The 26,256-nt window shown below is 32.2% G+C and overlaps 1 protein-coding gene across 1 annotated transcript in view; it reads left to right on the top strand.

The window, feature by feature from the left end:
- The window catches only part of LOC145435507 (coiled-coil domain-containing protein 180-like), a 67,632-nt gene that overhangs the window by 10,596 nt on the left and 30,780 nt on the right, over positions 1 to 26,256 (top strand). The window contains exons 6-17 of the mRNA XM_080312786.1: positions 688 to 822; positions 1,474 to 1,603; positions 2,895 to 3,053; positions 4,230 to 4,352; positions 5,147 to 5,275; positions 7,854 to 8,014; positions 9,042 to 9,207; positions 10,448 to 10,655; positions 11,503 to 11,581; positions 12,777 to 12,952; positions 13,806 to 13,986; positions 14,923 to 15,069. Coding sequence (XP_080168912.1) covers positions 688 to 822; positions 1,474 to 1,603; positions 2,895 to 3,053; positions 4,230 to 4,352; positions 5,147 to 5,275; positions 7,854 to 8,014; positions 9,042 to 9,207; positions 10,448 to 10,655; positions 11,503 to 11,581; positions 12,777 to 12,952; positions 13,806 to 13,986; positions 14,923 to 15,069 — 1,794 coding nt within the window. The remainder of the gene's footprint in view (positions 1 to 687; positions 823 to 1,473; positions 1,604 to 2,894; positions 3,054 to 4,229; positions 4,353 to 5,146; positions 5,276 to 7,853; positions 8,015 to 9,041; positions 9,208 to 10,447; positions 10,656 to 11,502; positions 11,582 to 12,776; positions 12,953 to 13,805; positions 13,987 to 14,922; positions 15,070 to 26,256) is intronic.

The following is a 26,256-nucleotide window of genomic DNA, read 5'->3' as shown; positions in this document are numbered from 1 at the left end:
AACCATGGTTTCAGAATGGAATCACTCTGGCACTGGATCTTGCCTGGCTTTAGTTATAAACCTAAGTTTATCAAATGATAGCCGACATATTGACTCCGCAAACTTCATGTGCGTTATATGAGAGCTACCGGCACTATACAAGATCATAAACAAACTTGTTTGTGACCACATAGTGAATAGGTTTCATTATTAGTTCTTTTGCATTCCTAGTTTGAAACCATCACAGTAATGTTACGTTACGAAAGACAGTTTATTAATTAACCCTAAAACAACTAAAAACATCTTTTGAATTGCCAATCTCCATGAAAATACAGTAAAAAGAGCCTTAAAGTGGCAGTAAATCGGGAAAAAAGTGGAAACGGTACACAATTATTTTACAGTGGCACTTAAAAATCAATATGAATGTGAGTATATAAACATTTTTCAAAATTCACAACTACAACTGGAACTAGCGGTAGGCCTACTAATTTTTCAAAACTTGCATCTAGAACTAGAACTAGTCTTGCAATACTTGCAACTAAAACTACAACTAGATCTGGTTACTTTTCAAACTGCGCAACTAGACTGGAACTACTCAGAAAACTAGTAGTTCGTTGAATGTCAACTAACTATATTGGTAGTTTGTACAATACTGTTTGGCTCCCATCATGATCATTATTGATTCGGTGCGTAATTTGATTTTTTCAGGAGAGCTTATGCGAAATTGCGGATCAATTTACTGGAATCTGAAATTCAACGGAAGATGACACTCTACTTAACTTGGACCGAACGGGTTGAGCATTGGAAGAAATTAAACGCCAATGTGGCCATTCAACGGTTCATGTAAGATATGATCAAGTTTGCGTATTTTAGCTAAAAAGGATAAAATTTGTGCTCATAGTTAGGGCTGGACAATATGATTTGAGTATTTATTTTAATGATTTAAGTCGAAAAGTGAGAGATGATTTTTTTAAAGTACTGACATTATAAGATCCCTGCTGCTAAGACTTGATTTATCAACCAGAAACGATACTATTTTTTAAAAACTTTGATTGTTCATATTGCAGCATACGAAAAATGTAGTACAAAGCTATGCGCATTCGTGGAAATAACATATTTGTGAAGTCATGAGCAACCCACAGTATTGTCGCAAAGTGCAATGAATTAGGCATGGCCAAAAACATTCAAATTATCTTTAATGTGATGTAGATGTGGCATTCTATTCTCTGTGGTCGCATAAAAGGCTCAATATTACAACTTTCCACAGCTGTTGTGTTGTCATAATGTGTGATACTTAACTTGAACCCTGTTACTCGAATCAGAATCGTATCACTAAGGTACGGCACTTGATTTTGTCAAGCCCGTTATTACTATGAATTTGAAAACTTTTTAACTGATGATATACATCCAGTCAGTGACACAAGTCAAGTCTTTACAAGTTCAGACACTGCTTCTCAAACCGATAATGACCTTTTTTAATCACAAATATGACAGCGACTTCATGCAAAGCGACGAAATATGCAATCCTCCGGAAGTGAGTCAAGTCAGCTCCACATTCATGAGCGAACAAAGCGAATTGCAAGCGAAGAGAGAAGAAATATTGCGGCAATTGCTGGAATTCAAGGTAAGTAGCTTAATTTAGAATTCTGACTATGGTTAGATTTTGAGAATAGAACAATCTGTTGTGATTAAGAATTATGTCATTGAGAAGTCATTTTCCCAACGACCATGGTCAGCCAGTTTTTAACTTCAGGGTGAATATATCAATATATTAAGTTCATGAATAGATAAATTTTTCTGACAGAAATTTAATCATTTGTTGATATAACTATCGCTAAAGTCAATTAGCACAAAAAAAACAATAGACCAAATAAATTTTTTCAGTTTTGAAGTAGCAAATGCATTAGCATAGAGTTTTCTGGCATTCACGAACATAATTCAAACGGATGCTACTCAATCATTAGGCTGGTAGTTCTAGTTCTAGTTGTCAGTTTTTAAAAATGTGTAGTTCTAGTTCTAGTAGGCGAATTTGAAAATTGGGTAGTTCTAGTTTTAGTTCTAGTTGCCAGTTCTTAAAATTGGGTAGTTCTAGTTCTAGTTGGCGAATTTGAATAGTGGGTAGTTCTAGTTTTAGTTCTAGTTGCCAGTTTTTAAAGGTGAGTAGTTCTAGTTCCAGTTCTATTTGCCAGTCTTTTAAAGTGAGTAGTTCTAGTTCTAGTTTGCGAATTTGAAAAGTGGGTAGTTCTGGTTTTAGTTGTAGGTCCCAGTGTTTGAAAGTGAGTAGTTCTAGTTCTAGTGACCAGATTTGAAAATGGGGTGTTTCTAGTTCTAGTTCTAATTGCCAGTTTTGAAGACTGAATAGTTCTAGTCTACTGACCGTTGTACTGACGTAAGTGTGGCCTATTTTGTATCGATATTGCGTTCTTACGGCTTCTACCAAATTTGAAAAGTGGCCCGCGGCCTGTTTTCAGTTGGCCTTCAATGACGGTAGTAAAATATTTTTGAGTAGTTCTAGTTCTAGTTGCATATTTGACAAAATAGTTCAGTTGTCGAACAACTGGAAAACATGCGATGTAATTGCAGCCATCGCTAGCTCAGAGTCATCACTATTAAAACTATTAGTGACCTAGTTAGGAGTTAGGTTTAGGGGTGAAACCTATTCCATTTCCAACTGGAAACCCCGTCCTTTTGAAATGCATGATTCTATTTCCAGTTATTATAGCTCGTTTGCAATTTAGTAATTCGTATTATCAGTTTATAGCTGGTTGTGTTTTAGTTAGTTGCGACTTTTTAAAGGTCAATAGTTCTAGTTCTAGTTACGCATTTTCAAAACCCAGCAGTTTGCACAAGTTTGCACACATTGCCAGATAGTATGCAGTCCACGATAGTTAAATCCATTTCAATCTCAATTCCAGCCGCCAACTTCAACCAAGACATCCGTATATAAATGGAATTCTGCCCTCACAAAAGCGCAGGAGAATATCGACCAGCTGCATTTGAAATGGATCCGTTGCCTAAATGAGAAATTCGAGAACGTGTGTCAACAGTGTCTCACTGAAATCGACAAATACAAGGTATCTTCATAGTATGTGTGGCGTCAGATATACTATTTTTCACAATATTGTGATTTTATTGTAATATTTCATAGTATTATGCTTACCGTTGATTGTTTGAGTGAATATTTGTAGTGGTCATTTATAATACTGACATCGAAATGATATTTAGCCAAAATATGATGTTTTTAAAATGTGTTCTGGATTCTACTGCTAGAACTTAGATCTAAAATAGGCCCTCCATTGTATAGTATCAAATGGACAAGTATGCCATACAAAACACTCTCTTTACATGGCTACTTAACTTCTCAAGTGGTGATTCATTGGTTACATAGCAAACTTATATTGATTCAATGACTTTATGTGCTCAAGACAAATATTATGATTTCATGTCTTGAAGATTGAAATTCGTCTTGTTTAAAGAAATGTGGTGTGTAAATGAAATCCTGTCATATGCAAGCGGTTATGCGGTGAGATCAAACTTGCACAATCTGCTAATCTCGTTGGTGGATTATCAACTAACCACTTGTATTTTAAGTAGTTCTAGTTTAAGTTCTAGTTGCGCATTTTGAAAATTGAGTAGTTATAGCTCCATTTTAAAACGTGATTAGTTGTAGTTTTAGTTCTAGTTACGACATTTGAAAAGTGATTAGCTCTATACTTCTAGTTACATATTTTAAAAAGTAGGTAGTTGTAATGGTAATTCTAGTTTTCAGTTTTGAAAAGTGAGTAGTTCCAGTTCTATTTACGAGTTACGAAGTTTGGAAATTTAGTAGTTCCAGTTGTAGTTTTAGTTACGAGTTTTAAAAGGTGAGTAGTTCTGGCTCTAGTTATGAGTTTTAAAATGTGAGTAGTTTTAATTCTAGTTTCGAGTTTTGAAAAGGGAGTAGTTCTAGTTCAAGTAGTGAGTATTGAGTAGTTCTAGCTCTAATTTTAGTTACGAGTTTTAAAATGTGATTTTTTCTAGTTTTAATTCGAGTTTTGAAAAGTGAGTAGTTATAGGTGTGGTGTAGTTGTAATTGCGCATTTTCAAATGTGTGTAGTAGTTCTAGTACTAGTTTTAAAAATTCAAAAGCTCTAGTTCTAGTTGAGCATTTTGAAAAATAATTACGGTATTTCAAGTTCCTGCTCTCTCGAGTAATTTGCACAACTCCATGCTCATAACACAGTGTGAATGTGAGTACCGTTCTATTTCAGCAAAACCTGATCACTTCCAAAGTATGCGACGACGAGAGCATGCAACGAATAGTCAACGAGCACATGCTCCCGCTCGTGGGTGAACGACAGAGGACTTTTGAAAAGAAACTCGAAGAAATGGACGTGAGTCACCATCATTTAAATACTACTGTACTAATATTCAAGAAGAGCTTCTTGGAGGTACGGAACCGCAACATCCATTTGAATAGTATCTTCATATTAAAATAAACCCGAATATTTTCGGCTGACACTTGTCAGGGGTAATCATCAGCAACTAGTAGAGAATTGGAAAAAGCATCAGCAGTTGTATCACAAAATATGACATCACCAGCATGGATTTTCGAATATTTCATGCTTGTGATGTCAAGTTTTGTGATACGATTGTTCATATACAATGTACTTTCTAATTCTCCGCGAGAGGCTGACGATTACCCCTGCCTAGTGTCAGGTGAAAATGTTCGGGTTCATTGCAACATGAATATACTATTCAATTATATTTAAGAGCAAATATTTACGTCAAATCCAATCTGCATTTAAAAGTTAGGTAGTAGTATTTTGATGAGCACCAATTTTGAGTGAATTTGTGATAAGAACTGCGTGAAACAGCTCCTGTATTATGATCACTGAATACCATACATTTGCTTAGATTCTTACTATTTGTAGTTTCAATCGTAAATTTTACGTTAGTCAAAAAGATATATCTTGCAATTTCGATCGCAGCCAGCTCTGATTTACTGTTAAACAGTATTTTTGCAAGTATTTAATTTAGTTCTTGAAGGAGTTTTGTTATGTCTTGGTCATTGCTAGTTGCTACTTGTAATTGAGTTGCATTGCTGACTGCATTGACCTATCCTGACGTTTACAGTATCTTGAACACATCATTGCATGTAATATCAACACTGCAATACGTTTTTCAGCAAATATTCGAAAGCCTGGCTCTGAGAACGGAGATGCAATTGAAGAACTTGTTCAAATTCATTCAAGGCGCCGCGCATTTGTGGGACGTTCACGAAATCGGTCTGGCCAAAAATGAAAGAAACCTGCAGGTTTGTTTCTTTATGATGCGTGTTTCTTAGGACCGGACCATCGGTTCAGCGATAATATTGAGTAGAGATCAGCATTTGACGGCAGACTAAGTACGAACTACCGTGCTGGGTTTTCAAAATGTTCAATCACAATTAAAACTAGAACTACTCATTTATCAAATTCTTCAATTGGAACTAGAATTAGAACTAGTAAGTTTTTAAAACTTGCAAATACAAAGAACTAGTACTACTTCTTTTTCAAAATCTGCAATTAGAACTGAAACGAGAACTACTCGCTTTTCAAATCTCTCATCTAAATCAGTAAAATTAAGCAAAATTAGTACTACTCATTTTCAAAATCCACTAGAACTAGAACAACAACGACTCACTTTTCAAAATTCGCAAATCGCAACTACAACTGGAGCTACTCATTATTTAAAATCCGCAACTATAATTACAATTAGTATTATTCCCTTTAAAAATCTGCAACCAGAACTGGAACTACTCAGTTTGGGTAGTTGGTTCCCAACCTTTTCCATCTCGTGCCTCCCTTGGCCAAAATTTTAGCCAAAATTCCCCACTTAGAATAAATCTGCCCGATGATTAAAAATTGTCATTTTTACCGCGCAAACAGCTGTTGACTGAGAGAATAAGATGGGCGGCACCTAGTGCTTGTTTCTAGCACTGTTGTAATAACACTTTGTAGACCTCCAAAAACTATGGTCTTGGTCCCAATCAAACAAATTCTGGGAAGCTTGACTCAACAGACCCCCATACTTCCATTTGTGTTTTCGGTTTATCATGCACCAATCGCTAATATAACTGCTCCATAAATTTACTGGCCTCGCGATTTTTTTCTCAAGTTTGCGTATGCATTTGGCCAACAATAGTGGTACTTTCATATATAGCAGGGATGACCAGACTCGAGTTTAACCATTTTCTGATAACTCGACTTGACTAGAGTCATTTTCTCAAAATACGGAAACGACTCGACTCGACTGGAGACAATCTGGTTATTGAATCGACTTGGACTCGGGTCATTGTGCATGACTCAAACCAAGCCATATGACTCAAGACTATAAAACAGCCAAGACCGACAATTCATTGTAATTTCGAAGAACAGAAAAGTTACCACCCTGTTGGAATTTCGTCTATAGATCCTGGTACTTGACAATGCGACAAGAAACTGCTCAAAGTGAGGAAAATTAGTATATCATAAATCCAAATCATTCAATATCACCAAACAGTGTTAACCTGAGTGTGACTTGGACTCGTATACGAGTCATAATACCATGACTCGGACTCGACCGTCTGCTCGGTAACTTGGACTCGGACTTGACTCAATGGTGAATTGAAAATGACTCGACTTGACTTGAGTCAAAAAAATGAAAGTGATATTGACTTGTGATTTGGAGCCTCGTGACTGGGTTACAGCCCTGATATATAACATACATGTGATCAGATTCCCTGTTGGAGATCATTGAAATTTAGGGCACCCATTACGTTTCTGCCAACATTGCACCCAGTTTACCATGTCTTTTTTTGATCGGGTAGCTGTTCACTAAAAATAAAGCAAGGCTAGCGATCTCTTTGACTTGAATCGATGACGTTGGAATATTCTGTCACTGTCTGAAAATATTGACTTGAAAATATAAGATAAATACTTTCACTGAAGGCCTTGTTGTAATAGATTCCGCACGACATTTACTCGCTTAGGATATATTTGATTGAGAGGCCGTCGCTGGCCTACAAAATTGTCTTGCGAACTGCAGCACATCTGAACTAGTTACAAAAAGGGGTGGGGGGTTTATATGTGAAAAAGAAATTTCAAATAGCATCTAAACATACTTTCAGCAAACAAAAAACAGCCATAAGGAGCATATACGTTCGGATATAACTGGTTGACTACATGACAGTTCGAGCATGAACAATTTGGGAAATCCGTTGCAATTCTAAAGTCGAATTCCTCCCTAATAATTGCAAAATTCTCCCCAAGGGGGGAATTCCTCCCCGGTTGGGAAGCACTGCGCTAGAACTTCTAGAACTAGAACTACTAACGTTTTAAAATTGCTACTACAACTAGAAAAAAAACCACTCATTTTTAAAAATTCGCAACTTCACCTATAACTACTCACTATTCAAAATATGCAACTAGAATTAGAATTAGAACTACTCACTTTTCAAAATCCACCAGAACTGGAACTAGAACTGCTGACCATTCAAAATACGCAACTAGAATTGGAACTGCAATTTTTGTGACGTCATACTCACAACATGGTAGTAATAACATAGTGGTAATCGTGCAACTGCCACAGTGGTAATATTTATCTAATTCTCATACCTTACATACGTGGAGATGCAGTGTATCTAGCTTATTTCCGAGTCCAAGTATTGCAATGCCTGTAAAGCTGTTCAAATCAATGCTCTCAATGTTTGAAAATGCCTCTTAAGCTAGATGTCATTTGAATTCGAATATCAGATAAATATGTCGGGGTTATAGTTGCAGGTGCTAGTTATCATCATGTTTATCAGTATCGGCTTAGAAATGAGATTTCGTTCCAAATCAATTTAAATCTACTAATTCTGTTACACAAAACAGAACGACTTGGATGAAAGTCGTCAAGAGCATGATGTCGTCAATCAAGAACGAGAATCCGTCCTGGACACGACTCTGGACAGATTGAGGCAGGAGAGCACGGAAGAAGACCTGGCCACGTTCCTGGAAAAGTCTTTGAAAATACTAGACAACATATACGCAGGGTGAGATTGAAATGATTAGCAAATTCAGTTCATTGAGAAATGTAAATTTTCGGCTGACACACGCCAGGGGTAATCGTCAGCAGCTATGAGAGAATTCACAAGAACACATGTACTGTACGATTGTTGATATCCAATGTTCTTTTTAATTCTTTACTAGTTGCTGACGATTACCCTTGACTAGTGTCGGAAGAAAATATTCAGGTTCATTTCAATATCAATACACTATGCAATTGTATATTTAAGTTCTGAACCTCCAAGAAGCTCTTCAAATTCACGTAATTACATGATTAATTGATTATACTTGTAATTGAGTAAAAAATTACCCATTATTTCTACTGAAGTAGAAATGTCTTCCAACAGGGTTGTAATGACTCGACTTGTGTCACGTTTTTTTGATGACTCGACTTGACTCGAGTCATTTTTTCAAATGCGTAAAATGACTCGACTCGAGTCAAATTGTGTATTGACTCGACTTGCTCATATGGCTCGAGACTAGGACGGCCATGACAGACATTTCATGGTAACGTCAAAAAATGGTAAAGCCACCACATGATTAGTATTTCGTCTATCAGTCCTAATACTTGGAAAATACAGCCAGAAACTGTTGGGACTGAGAAAAATCACGATATTATGAATGCGAGCCATTCTATATCACTCAAGCTTGGTTGAAAAAAGGGGGTTCAACCGTAAACTGAACAGTAAACACAATGACTTGGACTCGGGCTTGACTCGGTGGTGAATTGAAAATGACTCGACTTGATTCGAGTCAAAACTGTGGAAGTGAGATTGACTTGTGACTCCGATCCTTGTGACTTGGTTACAACCCTGCCTTCCAATTGCTACTTCTACTTTGAGTTCAAATACTTATACTTGCAATTTAGTTCAAATTTTCAGCGTTATTTCTAATTTTACTTGAACTAGTTTTGATATCTTTCACAGTGACGAACTTTTGCTGAAATAAAATGCACTTCAGGCCTGTATCTGTGACTATTTTGAATCATTTTTGATCTCCAACGTTACATCTCAGGTACGAAGAATTCAATCAGCAGCAGCTGGCCATTATCAACAGATATCCCGACATGATTCGGTCGGAAATCGGAAATTACGACAACGCAGTTTGCAAGTTCTTCAAAGTCGACAGAAAAATACCGGTTGCCAAAAAACCCAATTTGGAACAGGCAGATAATGATGAGGTTCGCATTTTAATCCATTTTGAAAACGTTTGCGTGTGAATTCACATCATATATTGTGAATAACAAATGCATGTTTTCATTTCTAGCAAGTATATAACCCTAGTTGACTAATTAAAATAATTCTAATTCTAATCCATTGAAATGTTTCGATGATCTCATTTTAATTCTAATCTAATTCCTCGTTTTCCTGAAAATACTTCAGGAGAAGTGTATCGTGTGAAACAAGCCAAGCTCGGCATACAGACATTTGCCATTCTCAAGCTGACGATCCAGAATTGAATTCAATTTTCAAGTTTTTGAGCATTCTGTAATTGTGATCTAATTTAGAAGCTGTCATTCTAATTGTAATCTAATTTGGAAAAAACTTTGTAGGTATCATTCTCACTCTAATCTAATTTGGTCAAACTGTGCACAGTGTGCAGCTATCATTGTAGTTCCAATGTAATTTGAAGAAAACTGTGTAGCTATCATTCAAATTCTAGTCTAATTTGGTCAAAGTGTGTAGCTATCATTCTAATTATAATTTGGAAAAACTGTAGCTGTCATTCTAATTATATTATCTAATTTAGAACAACTGTATAGCTATAATTAAAATTCTTTTCTAATTTTGAATAGACTGTGTAGCTATCATTCTAATTATAATATAATTTGGAAAAACTGTAGCTGTCATTCTAATTATAATCTAATTTAGAACAACTGTATAGCTATAATTCAAATTCTTGTCTAATTTTGAATAGACTGTGTGGCTTTCATTCTAATTGTAATCTAATTTAGAAAAACTATGTAGCTATAATTTAAATTCTAGTCTAATCTGGAAAAAACTTTGTAGTCCGTCTATAATTCTAATTCTAATCTAATTTGGCAAAGAAACGTGTAGCTATAATTCTCATTCTACTTTAATTTGGTCAAATCGTATAGCTATCATCCTAATTGTAATCTAATTTGGAAACACTGTGTAGCTATAATGCAAATTTAAATCGAGTTTAGAAAAAAATGTGTTGGTAGCATACTAATTCTAATCTAATTTGGAGAAACTGTTTACGTATAATTCAAAATCTAATCTAAATTATAATAAAAACTGTGTAGTTATAATTATAATTCGAATCTGATTTGGAATAAAAACTGTGTAGCTATCATTCTAATTCTAATCTAATCTGCGAAAGCTGACAATTTTCCGACATCAATTAGCCCATCTTTTCTACGTCACTGATACTAAATATTGAATATTTCCGTGTTCCAGGACCCGGATCTACGACGCAGTTCGAGTCATTTCAGTCCAGCCCAAGAGGAATCCAAAAATCTCTTTAAAACCATCACAACCCAAAAAGGCACCTCGTTCTACATCCTAATAGCTCTTGATGCAGACGACATTGTCGTGGATGACACAGAGGAAGATGGCAGGAAGTCTTCGGCTATGTCTGGAAATGCATTCTTGACTGAGGTTACTGGTAAGATATATTGGGGCATTTTAAGGCCAGCCAACTGTTGCCGTAAAAAATTTGGATTATGCGAGGTACAATTTGTTGAGGATGTGTTTGCATCTCTTTAAAACTGTTCTTCACCATCTTTTTCTTACCATGAACCACCTCGCGAGGCTATGAATTTGTTGCTTATCAACAAATTTAGAAAAAAACGTACTTAAAATGTATATAATTTTGAAACAATAATGGGACGTACAATAACAAGGCAAAATTATTGCGATCATCGCATTTTTCTAGGCTAGAGTCATTTTTTTGCTTAAAATGACTCCATTCGAGTTCATTAGTGTATTGACTCGACTTGTATTCGAGTCATTGTGTATGGCTCGAACCAAGTCATATGACTCTACACCAGGACGGCCAAAACAGACATTTCATTGTATCTTCGACGAATAGTAAAGTCATCACATGATTGTTATTTCGTTCGTCAGTCCTGATACTTGGAAAATAATGAGCCAGAAAGTGTCAGGAGTGGGGAAAATTATGAGATTATGAATGTGAGCCATTCTATATCACTCGAGCAGCGTTGAAAAAAGGGGGTTCAACCCGATAGAACTCAAAACTGAACACTATGACTCGGACTCGACCCACTACCCACTTACTCGAACTTGACTCGGTGGTGAATTGAAAATGAGTCGACTTGACTAGAGTCAAAATTATGAAAGTGAGATTGACTTGTGACTCCGTCTTGATTACAAGCCTGTTAACTACTATAAAAGCCTATACCCTCCATTGAATTGATGAAGCACCAAATTCTGGAGGCTATATTTGACCCCCTGTATACCCCCTGTCTTATCTTGTCCGTGGTATCGCACAGATTCTGGCGAAAAGAAGCTATCGTCTCATGTCAGCAGAGTATTCATGACGTCGGAAGCGCTGTTTGAGTACAAGAAACAGTGAGTTTTATCTGAAATTATCGGGTTTTCATTTCGCTTTTTGTTCCGTGGGTCAGTGTTATGAAAATTGTTCACTTCACAATATCCATTCCAAGCTTTTCAAACAAATCCGACAATATCTGTACCAGAATTCTTTCACTGTGCGAGGGAAAAGTGCTATTGTAATTTCTCTCATCACAATATCCATTGTAGAAGTATGTTTATTATAATAAGGGCGATTTTTGTTGACATATCAAAATAAGTCAAAATATTGTCAAAATCGTAGCTTTAGGTCAAAACATTGTCAAAATTGTGTACAAAGTAAAAAAAAATTTGCAACCTGCATTCCGTTTGTATCGTAGATGTTTGCACTGTCGGAGATCTTATCATTTGACATATTACAGGTTGTAGCCTACTTTATAGGCCTACCGTTGCAGACGGCCCATTGTCTGCTCATTGTGAATCGTAAATTGTTAAATGAAACAAATAGGTTGTCATGGCGTTACGCTCAATGTACCGCAATATCCTAACTGAAGCATGACTGCGAGGGAATTGCATGGTTCTTATATCAAGAAGCGCATGATGAAAAATTGCGATGTAAACACCATTTTCAGAAAGAAGCAACACGGTTTGTCACCAGCTGTGTACCCAAAACTTCAGTGTTGTCAGCCAACAACTGCTGCCGTTGAATGTTCTTTCTCCATTCTTGGCAAGCTACTCATTAGTTAGTAAGGACAGACACTTTCTACCCGAGAATGTAGGAAAGTATCTTTCGTTGTGCTACGACAAAAATTTTATTATTTGTACCGTAATGCGTGATGTAGCTACTGGAATTCTTCATTAAAATAAAGTTTTTTTATAAAAAAATGTGTTTGTATTAAGTCAAAAAAGTTTTTCCAGGCTAAATCACTTTGTAATGACAGACAATTCCACCCAGAAATGAAGATAAGTGGTACAATTCCAACATTATGTGAGAAAACACCTAATTTACGTACATGAGGTCAAAATTTTGTCAAAATGAAGTTTCTAAAGTCAAAATATGTAAAAATTTTGATTTTTTTTGGTCAAAATCTTCTGTTTTTTTGATTAAAAAAATCGTAATTATAATCTCAGCTTGTATGTAGCCATCGTTAGGCCTACCGTACAAGATATTTATTAAAAACGATATCTTTTTGATGCGCATCTCAGCTTTCAAATCCATCTGCATTTCGTTCAGCATTCGCTTGCAATTCCTGGAACATCTGGAGCTGTGGAGCCAGCAGATTATCAACAAGGCGGAAGATTTGTCGCGCGATAAACGAGAAGAACTCGCCTCGGAACTCGACCTGCGGAAACACCTTCATCAGCCTAGAGCGAAACGTATCGAAGTTGACGTGCGCAACGTGAGAGCAGGTGACATTTGCATTCATTGTAATACTCACTGGAATCTGACTTTGATAAACTATTGGATTTTCAAATTGCTAGAACTACAACTACTCACTTTTTTAAAACTAGCAACTAGAACTAGAGCTACTCACCTTACAATAGTCCCAACTAGAACTAGATCTTTTCACTTTTGTAAATTCGCAGCCAGAACTAGAACTCTCTTTTCCAAAGCTGCAACTAGAACTAGAATTACTCACTTTTCGAAACCACAATTACAACTAGAACTAATCATTTTTTAGAGCTAGCAATTACAACTAGAATTACTGGTACTCACTTCTCAAAACTCGGGACTAGAACTAGAACCAGAACCACAACTACTCATATTACAATAGTCGTAACTAGAGCTAGAACTATTCACTTTTCAAAACTCGCAATTAGAACTAGAACTAGAACTAGAACTACTCGCTTTACAAAAGCCGCCACTAGAACTACAGCTAGTCACTTTTCAGAACTAGCCAGTGGAATTAGAACTATTTGCTTTACAAAACTCTCATCTAGAACTAGAACTAGAACATTCACTTTTCAAAACCACAATTACAACTAGAACTTATCATTTTTTAAAACTAGCTATTACAACTAGTAGCCTACTAGAACTACTCATTTTCAAAACTCACAACTAAAACTACAACTACTCGCTTTTTAATATCCAAAACTAGAATCAGAACTGCTCACTTTCTGAAAATATGCAACTAGTAATAGAACTACTCAAAAAACAGTGGTTAAATGACTGCCAACTGACTAAATCAGCAGTTTTTACAAAATGTACAAACCCAAATCTATTGACTTATTTTTTGAAATCTCTTCCCTTTGATTTTACCAGCCGAGCTTGTCCTGCACAAGGAGCGCGTTTCCAGGCATTGCAAAGGTATTTCTGCAGCCCTGCTGGGTCTGAAAGAAGGCTTTTCGGAAATGACGAAGGAACACGAAACGTTAGCTGCTGAATTCCGTGACAATATCGAGGGAATGGAAACTGTGTTTATAAACTCTACCAAAGCTGCAAAGTAGGCGTTAAATTAATGCATGCTCTGTATTAATATTAGAGGCCAATATATTTGGCCAATAGTCATAAGATACTACATCTAGTTTAAGGCGAATTTTCGAAACCCTAACTCATTCATTCGAGCTGCTTGCTACACTTGTACATGAAATAAACTAGAAAGGCTGTGTGGTATTAATTAATGTATTAATAATCACGATATCAATGTAATATTGTAGGAGTCTCAAAGTTATTTTGTTGATCCATAAACAAATATTTGTGGTCTGTCTCAATATTACTAAAGGAAATGTTACTAAAATGAAACTAACTCTGGAAGAAATTTAGTTTTACTCTCAGGACGATTGGTTTCAGTCTTATCCATCCATTTATTTGTTGATTTCTATAACGTTGTGTGTTTTTCTAGTGGTAAATCTTTTGGTGACTTGAGTTAATAAACTGAACAGCTCAACTAATAAACTTTGAAGGAAATTTGCTAATTATAACAAGACATAGGCAATTGCTTTCAGCCTTTGTATCTTATCCTAAGCGTAGTACCTCATAATGCCCACTTTTCCGAATTGATTGCCAACTGGAAAGTTGTTGAAAAGGTTTGGAGTATCATGGAGTGTCTTGATGGTAAATTTTGTTCGTTCTTTTAAAAACTTAAATTGCTCTCTCACAACAAAAGTTCACTCTATGAATTATTGTAAGGAAAATAGTGAGAGAGTGTTTTCGATATAGTAGTAATTAGATCCTGGCTACTATATCGGCTGGCCAATGTATGCCTCGGTACGAATATTGGTATCTATGTTAATAACTAGCGTCAACATCAAGCTTCAATCCTATCCCACAAAGCAGAAATGTGTATCTCAAACACCAATGGCATCAATGATATACAGTACTAAGTATGGACATTATTTGTGTTATACATCAATTTATCTCAGAAAGTATTTTCTCACAGACTGGTGGAACTGACAACATCTCTGCACGGGAAATTGGAAGCTTACATGCAAGTCATCAAGGCATCTTTGAGAAGATATCGACAAACCTTGGACGGAACTTTGAGTTATTTGCGAGACTCAAACGCGCAGTGTTTGAAATCTTTCAAGTACGAAGAAGTCGATATATTGGTAGCCGTTGAGAAATAAAGCCGTAGCAGACTTGGCTAAAGAGAAAATTTTTTGCATTTCAAGTTAGATATAATTTAGAATGATAGCTAAACATTTTTTTTAAAAATTAGGTTTGAATTAGAATTGTAGCTACAGTTTTTTGTGAATAACGCTAGAATTAGAATGATAGCTACACATTTTTTCCAAATTAGCCGATAATTAGAATGAAAGCTACGGTTTTTAAAAATTAGTTTAAAATTACAATGATTGAATACAGTTTTTTTCAAAATTAGACTACAATTAGATTTATAGCTACAGTTTTTTCAAGTCAGATTAAAACAAGAATGAGGGCAATGAGGGCTACACAAGTTCAGAATTAGAACTGTAACTACACAATTTTTTTATCCAAATTAGATTAGAATTAGAACTGCAGCTACAAATTTTTATCCAAATTAGTTCAGAAATAGAACTGTAGCTACACATTTTTTTCCAAATTAGATCAGAATTAGAATTAGAACTGTAGCTACACATTTTTTTATCCGAATTAGATTATAATTAGAACTGCAGCAACACATTTTTTTGTCCAAATTAGATTATAATTAGAACTGTCGCTACATTTTTTTTGTCCAAATTAGTTCAGAATTAGAATTAGAACTGTAGCTACACATTTTTTGTCCAAATTAGATTATAATTAGAACTGCAGCAACACATTTTTTTGTCCAAATTAGATCAGAATTAGAATTAGAACTGTCGCTACATTTTTTTTGTCCAAATTAGATCAGAATTAGAATTAGAACTGTAGCTACACATTTTTTATCCGAATTAGATTATAATTAGAACTGCAGCAACACATTTTTTTGTCCAAATTAGTTCAGAATTAGAATTAGAACTGCAGCTACACATTTTTTTGTCCAATTTAGATTATAATTAGAACTGCAGCTACAAATTTTTTATCCAAATTAGATTAGAATTAGAACTGTAGCTACACATTTTTTATCCAAATTAGTTCAGAATTAGAATTAGAACTGTAGCAACACATTTTTTGTCCAAATTAGATTATAATTAGAACTGCAGCTACACATTTTTTTGTCCAAATTAGATCAGAATTAGAATTAGAACTGTCGCTACACATTTTTTGTCCAAATTAGTTCAGAATTAGAATTAGAACTGTCGCTACATTTTTTTTGTCCAAATTAGTTCAGAATTAGAATTAGAACTGTAGCTACACATTTTTTGTCCAAATTAGATTATAATTAGAACTGCAGCAACACATTTTTTTGTCCAAATTAGATTATAATTAGAACTGCAGCTACACATTTTTTTGTCCAAATTAGATCAGAATTAGAATTAGAACTGTCGCTACATTTTTTTTGTCCAAATTAGTTCAGAATTAGAATTAGAACTGTAGCTACACATTTTTTGTCCAAATTAGATTATAATTAGAACTGCAGCAACACATTTTTTTTGTCCAAATTAGTTCAGAATCAGAATTAGAACTGCAGTTACAAATTTTTTTGTCCAAATTAGATTATAATTAGAACTGTCGCTACATTTTTTTTGTCCAAATTAGTTCAGAATTAGAATTAGAACTGTAGCTACACATTTTTTGTCCAAGTTAGATTATAATTAGAACTGTCGCTACATTTTTTTTGTCCAAATTAGTTCAGAATTAGAATTAGAACTGTAGCTACACATTTTTTTATCCGAATTAGATTATAATTAGAACTGTCGCTACATTTTTTTTGTCCAAATTAGTTCAGAATTAGAATTAGAACTGTAGCTACACATTTTTTGTCCAAATTAGATTATAATTAGAACTGCAGCAACACATTTTTTTTGTCCAAATTAGTTCAGAATCAGAATTAGAACTGCAGTTACAAATTTTTTTGTCCAAATTAGATTATAATTAGAACTGTCGCTACATTTTTTTTTCCAAATTAGATCAGAATTAGAATTAGAACTGTAGCTACACATTTTTTTTGTCCAAATTAGTTCAGAATTAGAATTAGAACTGTAGCTACACATTTTTTGTCCAAGTTAGATTATAATTAGAACTGTCGCTACATTTTTTTTGTCCAAATTAGTTCAGAATTAGAATTAGAACTGTAGCTACACATTTTTTGTCCAAGTTAGATTATAATTAGAACTGTCGCTACATTTTTTTTGTCCAAATTAGTTCAGAATTAGAATTAGAACTGTAGCAACACATTTTTTGTCCAAATTAGATTATAATTAGAACTGTCGCTACATTTTTTTTTCCAAATTAGATCAGAATTAGAATTAGAACTGTAGCTACACATTTTTTGTCCAAATTAGATTATAATTAGAACTGCAGCAACACATTTTTTTGTCCAAATTAGATCAGAATTAGAATTAGAACTGTAGCTACACATTTTTTATCCGAATTAGATTATAATTAGAACTGCAGCAACACATTTTTTTGTCCAAATTAGATTATAATTAGAACTGCAGCAACACATTTTTTTGTCCAAATTAGTTCAGAATTAGAATTAGAACTGCAGCTACACATTTTTTTGTCCAATTTAGATTATAATTAGAACTGCAGCTACAAATTTTTTATCCAAATTAGATTAGAATTAGAACTGTAGCTACACATTTTTTATCCAAATTAGTTCAGAATTAGAACTGTAGCTACACATTTTTTTGTCCAAATTAGATTATAATTAGAACTGTCGCTACATTTTTTTTTTCCAAATTAGTTCAGAATCAGAATTAGAACTGCAGCAACACATTTTTTTGTCCAAATTAGATTATAATTAGAACTGTCGCTACATTTTTTTTGTCCAAATTAGTTCAGAATTAGAATTAGAACTGTAGCTACACATTTTTTGTCCAAATTAGATTATAATTAGAACTGTCGCTACATTTTTTTTTTCCAAATTAGATCGGAATTAGAATTAGAACTGTAGCTACACATTTTTTGTCCAAATTAGATTATAATTAGAACTGTCGCTACATTTTTTTTTTCCAAATTAGTTCAGAATTAGAATTAGAACTGTAGCTACACATTTTTTGTCCAAATTAGATTATAATTAGAACTGTCGCTACATTTTTTTTGTCCAAATTAGTTCAGAATTAGAATTAGAACTGTAGCTACACATTTTTTGTCCAAATTAGATTATAATTAGAACTGTCGCTACATTTTTTTTTTCCAAATTAGATCAGAATTAGAATTAGAACTGTAGCTACACATTTTTTTATCCGAATTAGATTATAATTAGAACTGCAGCAACACATTTTTTTGTCCAAATTAGATTATAATTAGAACTGCAGCAACACATTTTTTTGTCCAAATTAGATTATAATTAGAACTGCAGCAACACATTTTTTTGTCCAAATTAGATCAGAATTAGAATTAGAACTGTAGCTACACATTTTTTGTCCAAATTAGATTATAATTAGAACTGTCGCTACATTTTTTTTTTCCAAATTAGTTCAGAATTAGAATTAGAACTGTAGCTACACATTTTTTGTCCAAATTAGATTATAATTAGAACTGTCGCTACATTTTTTTTGTCCAAATTAGTTCAGAATTAGAATTAGAACTGTAGCTACACATTTTTTGTCCAAATTAGATTATAATTAGAACTGTCGCTACATTTTTTTTTTCCAAATTAGTTCAGAATCAGAATTAGAACTGTAGCTACACATTTTTTGTCCAAATTAGATTATAATTAGAACTGTCGCTACTTTTTTTTTTCCAAATTAGATCAGAATTAGAATTAGAACTGTAGCTACACATTTTTTATCCGAATTAGATTATAATTAGAACTGCAGCAACACATTTTTTTGTCCAAATTAGATTATAATTAGAACTGCAGCAACACATTTTTTTGTCCAAATTAGATTATAATTAGAACTGCAGCAACACATTTTTTTGTCCAAATTAGTTCAGAATTAGAATTAGAACTGTAGCAACACATTTTTTGTCCAAATTAGATTATAATTAGAACTGTCGCTACTTTTTTTTTCCAAATTAGATCAGAATTAGAATTAGAACTGTAGCTACACATTTTTTATCCGAATTAGATTATAATTAGAACTGCAGCAACACATTTTTTTGTCCAAATTAGATTATAATTAGAACTGCAGCAACACATTTTTTTGTCCAAATTAGTTCAGAATTAGAATTAGAACTGCAGCTACACATTTTTTTGTCCAATTTAGATTATAATTAGAACTGCAGCTACAAATTTTTTATCCAAATTAGATTAGAATTAGAACTGTAGCTACACATTTTTTATCCAAATTAGTTCAGAATTAGAACTGTAGCTACTAATTTTTTATCCAAATTAGATTATAATTAGAACTGCAGCAACACATTTTTTTGTCCAAATTAGATCAGAATTAGAATTAGAACTGTAGCTACACATTTTTTGTCCAAATTAGATTATAATTAGAACTGCAGCAACACATTTTTTTTGTCCAAATTAGTTCAGAATCAGAATTAGAACTGCAGCAACACATTTTTTTGTCCAAATTAGATTATAATTAGAACTGTCGCTACATTTTTTTTGTCCAAATTAGTTCAGAATTAGAATTAGAACTGTAGCTACACATTTTTTGTCCAAATTAGATTATAATTAGAACTGTCGCTACATTTTTTTTTTCCAAATTAGATCGGAATTAGAATTAGAACTGTAGCTACACATTTTTTGTCCAAATTAGATTATAATTAGAACTGTCGCTACATTTTTTTTTTCCAAATTAGTTCAGAATTAGAATTAGAACTGTAGCTACACATTTTTTGTCCAAATTAGATTATAATTAGAACTGTCGCTACATTTTTTTTGTCCAAATTAGTTCAGAATTAGAATTAGAACTGTAGCTACACATTTTTTGTCCAAATTAGATTATAATTAGAACTGTCGCTACATTTTTTTTTTCCAAATTAGATCAGAATTAGAATTAGAACTGTAGCTACACATTTTTTTATCCGAATTAGATTATAATTAGAACTGCAGCAACACATTTTTTTGTCCAAATTAGATTATAATTAGAACTGCAGCAACACATTTTTTTGTCCAAATTAGATTATAATTAGAACTGCAGCAACACATTTTTTTGTCCAAATTAGATCAGAATTAGAATTAGAACTGTAGCTACACATTTTTTGTCCAAATTAGATTATAATTAGAACTGTCGCTACATTTTTTTTTTCCAAATTAGTTCAGAATTAGAATTAGAACTGTAGCTACACATTTTTTGTCCAAATTAGATTATAATTAGAACTGTCGCTACATTTTTTTTGTCCAAATTAGTTCAGAATTAGAATTAGAACTGTAGCTACACATTTTTTGTCCAAATTAGATTATAATTAGAACTGTCGCTACATTTTTTTTTTCCAAATTAGATCAGAATTAGAATTAGAACTGTAGCTACACATTTTTTTATCCGAATTAGATTATAATTAGAACTGCAGCAACACATATTTTTGTCCAAATTAGATTATAATTAGAACTGCAGCAACACATTTTTTTGTCCAAATTAGATTATAATTAGAACTGCAGCAACACATTTTTTTGTCCAAATTAGATCAGAATTAGAATTAGAACTGTAGCTACACATTTTTTGTCCAAATTAGATTATAATTAGAACTGCAGCAACACATTTTTTTGTCCAAATTAGATCAGAATTAGAATTAGAACTGTCGCTACATTTTTTTTGTCCAAATTAGTTCAGAATTAGAATTAGAACTGCAGTTACAAATTTTTTATCCAAATTAGATTATAATTAGAACTGCAGCAACACATTTTTTTGTCCAAATTAGATTATAATTAGAGCTGCAGCAACACATTTTTTTGTCCAAATTAGATTATAATTAGAACTGCAGCAACACATTTTTTTGTCCAAATTAGATTATAATTAGAACTGCAGCAACACATTTTTTTGTCCAAATTAGATTATAATTAGAACTGCAGCAACACATTTTTTTGTCCAAATTAGATCAGAATTAGAATTAGAACTGTAGCTACACATTTTTTGTCCAAATTAGATTATAATTAGAACTGCAGCAACACATTTTTTGTCCAAATTAGATTATAATTAGAACTGTCGCTACATTTTTTTTTTCCAAATTAGATCAGAATTAGAATTAGAACTGTAGCTACACATTTTTTTATCCAAATTAGTTCAGAATTAGAACTGTAGCTACAATTTTTTATCCAAATTAGATTAGAATTAGAACTGTAGCTACAATTTTTTATCCAAATTAGATTAGAATTAGAACTGTAGCTACAATTTTTTGTCCAAATTAGATTAGAATTAGAACTGTAGTTACAATTTTTTGTCCAAATTAGATTAGAATTAGAACTGTAGCTACATATTTTTGTCCAAATTAGATTAGAATTAGAATTAGAACTGTAGCTACATATTTTTTATCCAAATTAGTTCAGAATTAGAACTGTAGCTACACATTTTTTTATCCAAATTAGTTCAGAATTAGAACTGTAGCTACATATTTTTTTTCCAAATTAGATTAGAATTAGAACTGTAGCTACACATTTTTTTTCAAAATTAGATCAGAATTAGAACTGTAGCTACATATTTTTTTTCCAAATTAGATTAGAATTAGAACTGTAGCTACACATTTTTTTCCAAATTAGATCAGAATTAGAATTAGAACTGTAGCTACACATTTTTTTATCCGAATTAGATTATAATTAGAACTGTAGCTACACATTTTTTGTCCAAATTAGATTATAATTAGAACTGCAGCAACACATTTTTTGTCCAGATTAGATTATAATTAGAACTGCAGCAACACATTTTTTTGTCCAAATTAGATTATAATTAGAACTGCAGCAACACATTTTTTTGTCCAAATTAGATCAGAATTAGAATTAGAACTGTAGCTACACATTTTTTGTCCAAATTAGATTATAATTAGAACTGCAGCAACACATTTTTTTGTCCAAATTAGATCAGAATTAGAATTAGAACTGTAGCTACACATTTTTTGTCCAAATTAGATTATAATTAGAACTGCAGCTACACATTTTTTTGTCCAAATTAGATTATAATTAGAACTGCAGCAACACATTTTTTTGTCCAAATTAGATCAGAATTAGAATTAGAACTGTAGCTACACATTTTTTGTCCAAATTAGATTATAATTAGAACTGCAGCTACACATTTTTTTGTCCAAATTAGATCAGAATTAGAATTAGAACTGTAGCTACACATTTTTTGTCCAAATTAGATTATAATTAGAACTGCAGCAACACATTTTTTTTGTCCAAATTAGTTCAGAATCAGAATTAGAACTGCAGCAACACATTTTTTTGTCCAAATTAGATTATAATTAGAACTGTCGCTACATTTTTTTTGTCCAAATTAGTTCAAAATTAGAATTAGAACTGTAGCTACACATTTTTTGTCCAAATTAGATTATAATTAGAACTGTCGCTACATTTTTTTTTTCCAAATTAGATTATAATTAGAACTGCAGCAACACATTTTTTTATCCGAATTAGATTATAATTAGAACTGCAGCAACACATTTTTTTGTCCAAATTAGATTATAATTAGAACTGCAGCAACACATTTTTTTGTCCAAATTAGATCAGAATTAGAACTGCAGCAACACATTTTTTTGTCCAAATTAGATCAGAATTAGAATTAGAACTGTAGCTACAAATTTTTTATACAAATTAGATTATAATTAGAGCTGCAGCAACACATTTTTTTATCCGAATTAGATTATAATTAGAACTGCAGCAACACATTTTTTTGTCCAAATTAGATTATAATTAGAACTGCAGCAACACATTTTTTTGTCCAAATTAGATTATAATTAAAACTGCAGCAACACATTTTTTTGTCCAAATTAGATCAGAATTAGAATTAGAACTGTAGCTACACATTTTTTGTCCAAATTAGATTATAATTAGAACTGCAGCAACACATTTTTTTGTCCAAATTAGATTATAATTAGAACTGTCGCTACATTTTTTTTGTCCAAATTAGTTCAAAATTAGAATTAGAACTGTAGCTACACATTTTTTGTCCAAATTAGATTATAATTAGAACTGTCGCTACATTTTTTTTTTCCAAATTAGATCGGAATTAGAATTAGAACTGTAGCTACACATTTTTTGTCCAAATTAGATTATAATTAGAACTGTCGCTACATTTTTTTTTTCCAAATTAGTTCAGAATTAGAATTAGAACTGTAGCTACACATTTTTTGTCCAAATTAGATTATAATTAGAACTGTCGCTACATTTTTTTTGTCCAAATTAGTTCAGAATTAGAATTAGAACTGTAGCTACACATTTTTTGTCCAAATTAGATTATAATTAGAACTGTCGCTACATTTTTTTTTTCCAAATTAGATCAGAATTAGAATTAGAACTGTAGCTACACATTTTTTTATCCGAATTAGATTATAATTAGAACTGCAGCAACACATTTTTTTGTCCAAATTAGATTATAATTAGAACTGCAGCAACACATTTTTTTGTCCAAATTAGATTATAATTAGAACTGCAGCAACACATTTTTTTGTCCAAATTAGATCAGAATTAGAATTAGAACTGTAGCTACACATTTTTTGTCCAAATTAGATTATAATTAGAACTGTCGCTACATTTTTTTTTTCCAAATTAGTTCAGAATTAGAATTAGAACTGTAGCTACACATTTTTTGTCCAAATTAGATTATAATTAGAACTGTCGCTACATTTTTTTTGTCCAAATTAGTTCAGAATTAGAATTAGAACTGTAGCTACACATTTTTTGTCCAAATTAGATTATAATTAGAACTGTCGCTACATTTTTTTTTTCCAAATTAGATCAGAATTAGAATTAGAACTGTAGCTACACATTTTTTTATCCGAATTAGATTATAATTAGAACTGCAGCAACACATTTTTTTGTCCAAATTAGATCAGAATTAGAATTAGAACTGTAGCTACACATTTTTTGTCCAAATTAGATTATAATTAGAACTGCAGCAACACATTTTTTTGTCCAAATTAGATTATAATTAGAACTGTCGCTACATTTTTTTTGTCCAAATTAGTTCAAAATTAGAATTAGAACTGTAGCTACACATTTTTTGTCCAAATTAGATTATAATTAGAACTGTCGCTACATTTTTTTTTCCAAATTAGATCAGAATTAGAATTAGAACTGTAGCTACACATTTTTTGTCCAAATTAGATTATAATTAGAACTGCAGCAACACATTTTTTTATCCGAATTAGATTATAATTAGAACTGCAGCAACACATTTTTTTGTCCAAATTAGATTATAATTAGAACTGCAGCAACACATTTTTTTGTCCAAATTAGATCAGAATTAGAATTAGAACTGTAGCTACAAATTTTTTATACAAATTAGATTATAATTAGAGCTGCAGCAACACATTTTTTTATCCGAATTAGATTATAATTAGAACTGCAGCAACACATTTTTTTGTCCAAATTAGATTATAATTAGAACTGCAGCAACACATTTTTTTGTCCAAATTAGATTATAATTAAAACTGCAGCAACACATTTTTTTGTCCAAATTAGATCAGAATTAGAATTAGAACTGTAGCTACACATTTTTTGTCCAAATTAGATTATAATTAGAACTGCAGCAACACATTTTTTTGTCCAAATTAGATCAGAATTAGAATTAGAACTGTAGCTACACATTTTTTATCCGAATTAGATTATAATTAGAACTGCAGCAACACATTTTTTTGTCCAAATTAGATTATAATTAGAACTGCAGCAACACATTTTTTTGTCCAAATTAGATCAGAATTAGAATTAGAACTGTAGCTACACATTTTTTGTCCAAATTAGATTATAATTAGAACTGTCGCTACATTTTTTTTTTCCAAATTAGTTCAGAATTAGAATTAGAACTGTAGCTACACATTTTTTGTCCAAATTAGATTATAATTAGAACTGTCGCTACATTTTTTTTGTCCAAATTAGTTCAGAATTAGAATTAGAACTGTAGCTACACATTTTTTGTCCAAATTAGATTATAATTAGAACTGTCGCTACATTTTTTTTTTCCAAATTAGATCAGAATTAGAATTAGAACTGTAGCTACACATTTTTTTATCCGAATTAGATTATAATTAGAACTGCAGCAACACATTTTTTTGTCCAAATTAGATCAGAATTAGAATTAGAACTGTAGCTACACATTTTTTGTCCAAATTAGATTATAATTAGAACTGCAGCAACACATTTTTTTGTCCAAATTAGATTATAATTAGAACTGTCGCTACATTTTTTTTGTCCAAATTAGTTCAAAATTAGAATTAGAACTGTAGCTACACATTTTTTGTCCAAATTAGATTATAATTAGAACTGTCGCTACATTTTTTTTTTCCAAATTAGATCAGAATTAGAATTAGAACTGTAGCTACACATTTTTTGTCCAAATTAGATTATAATTAGAACTGTCGCTACATTTTTTTTTTCCAAATTAGATCGGAATTAGAATTAGAACTGTAGCTACACATTTTTTGTCCAAATTAGATTATAATTAGAACTGTCGCTACATTTTTTTTTTCCAAATTAGTTCAGAATTAGAATTAGAACTGTAGCTACACATTTTTTGTCCAAATTAGATTATAATTAGAACTGTCGCTACATTTTTTTTGTCCAAATTAGTTCAGAATTAGAATTAGAACTGTAGCTACACATTTTTTGTCCAAATTAGATTATAATTAGAACTGTCGCTACATTTTTTTTTTCCAAATTAGATCAGAATTAGAATTAGAACTGTAGCTACACATTTTTTTATCCGAATTAGATTATAATTAGAGCTGCAGCAACACATTTTTTTGTCCAAATTAGATTATAATTAGAACTGCAGCAACACATTTTTTTGTCCAAATTAGATTATAATTAGAACTGCAGCAACACATTTTTTTGTCCAAATTAGATTATAATTAAAACTGCAGCAACACATTTTTTTGTCCAAATTAGATCAGAATTAGAATTAGAACTGTAGCTACACATTTTTTGTCCAAATTAGATTATAATTAGAACTGCAGCAACACATTTTTTTGTCCAAATTAGATTATAATTAGAACTGTCGCTACATTTTTTTTGTCCAAATTAGTTCAAAATTAGAATTAGAACTGTAGCTACACATTTTTTGTCCAAATTAGATTATAATTAGAACTGTCGCTACATTTTTTTTTTCCA

This window comes from Botryllus schlosseri, chromosome 3 (genome assembly GCF_051294905.1).
Source record: "Botryllus schlosseri isolate E-star chromosome 3, Bs_hap1, whole genome shotgun sequence".
NCBI classification, from domain to species: Eukaryota; Metazoa; Chordata; class Ascidiacea; order Stolidobranchia; family Styelidae; genus Botryllus; species Botryllus schlosseri.
This window is presented reverse-complemented; position numbering and strand designations above follow the sequence as displayed.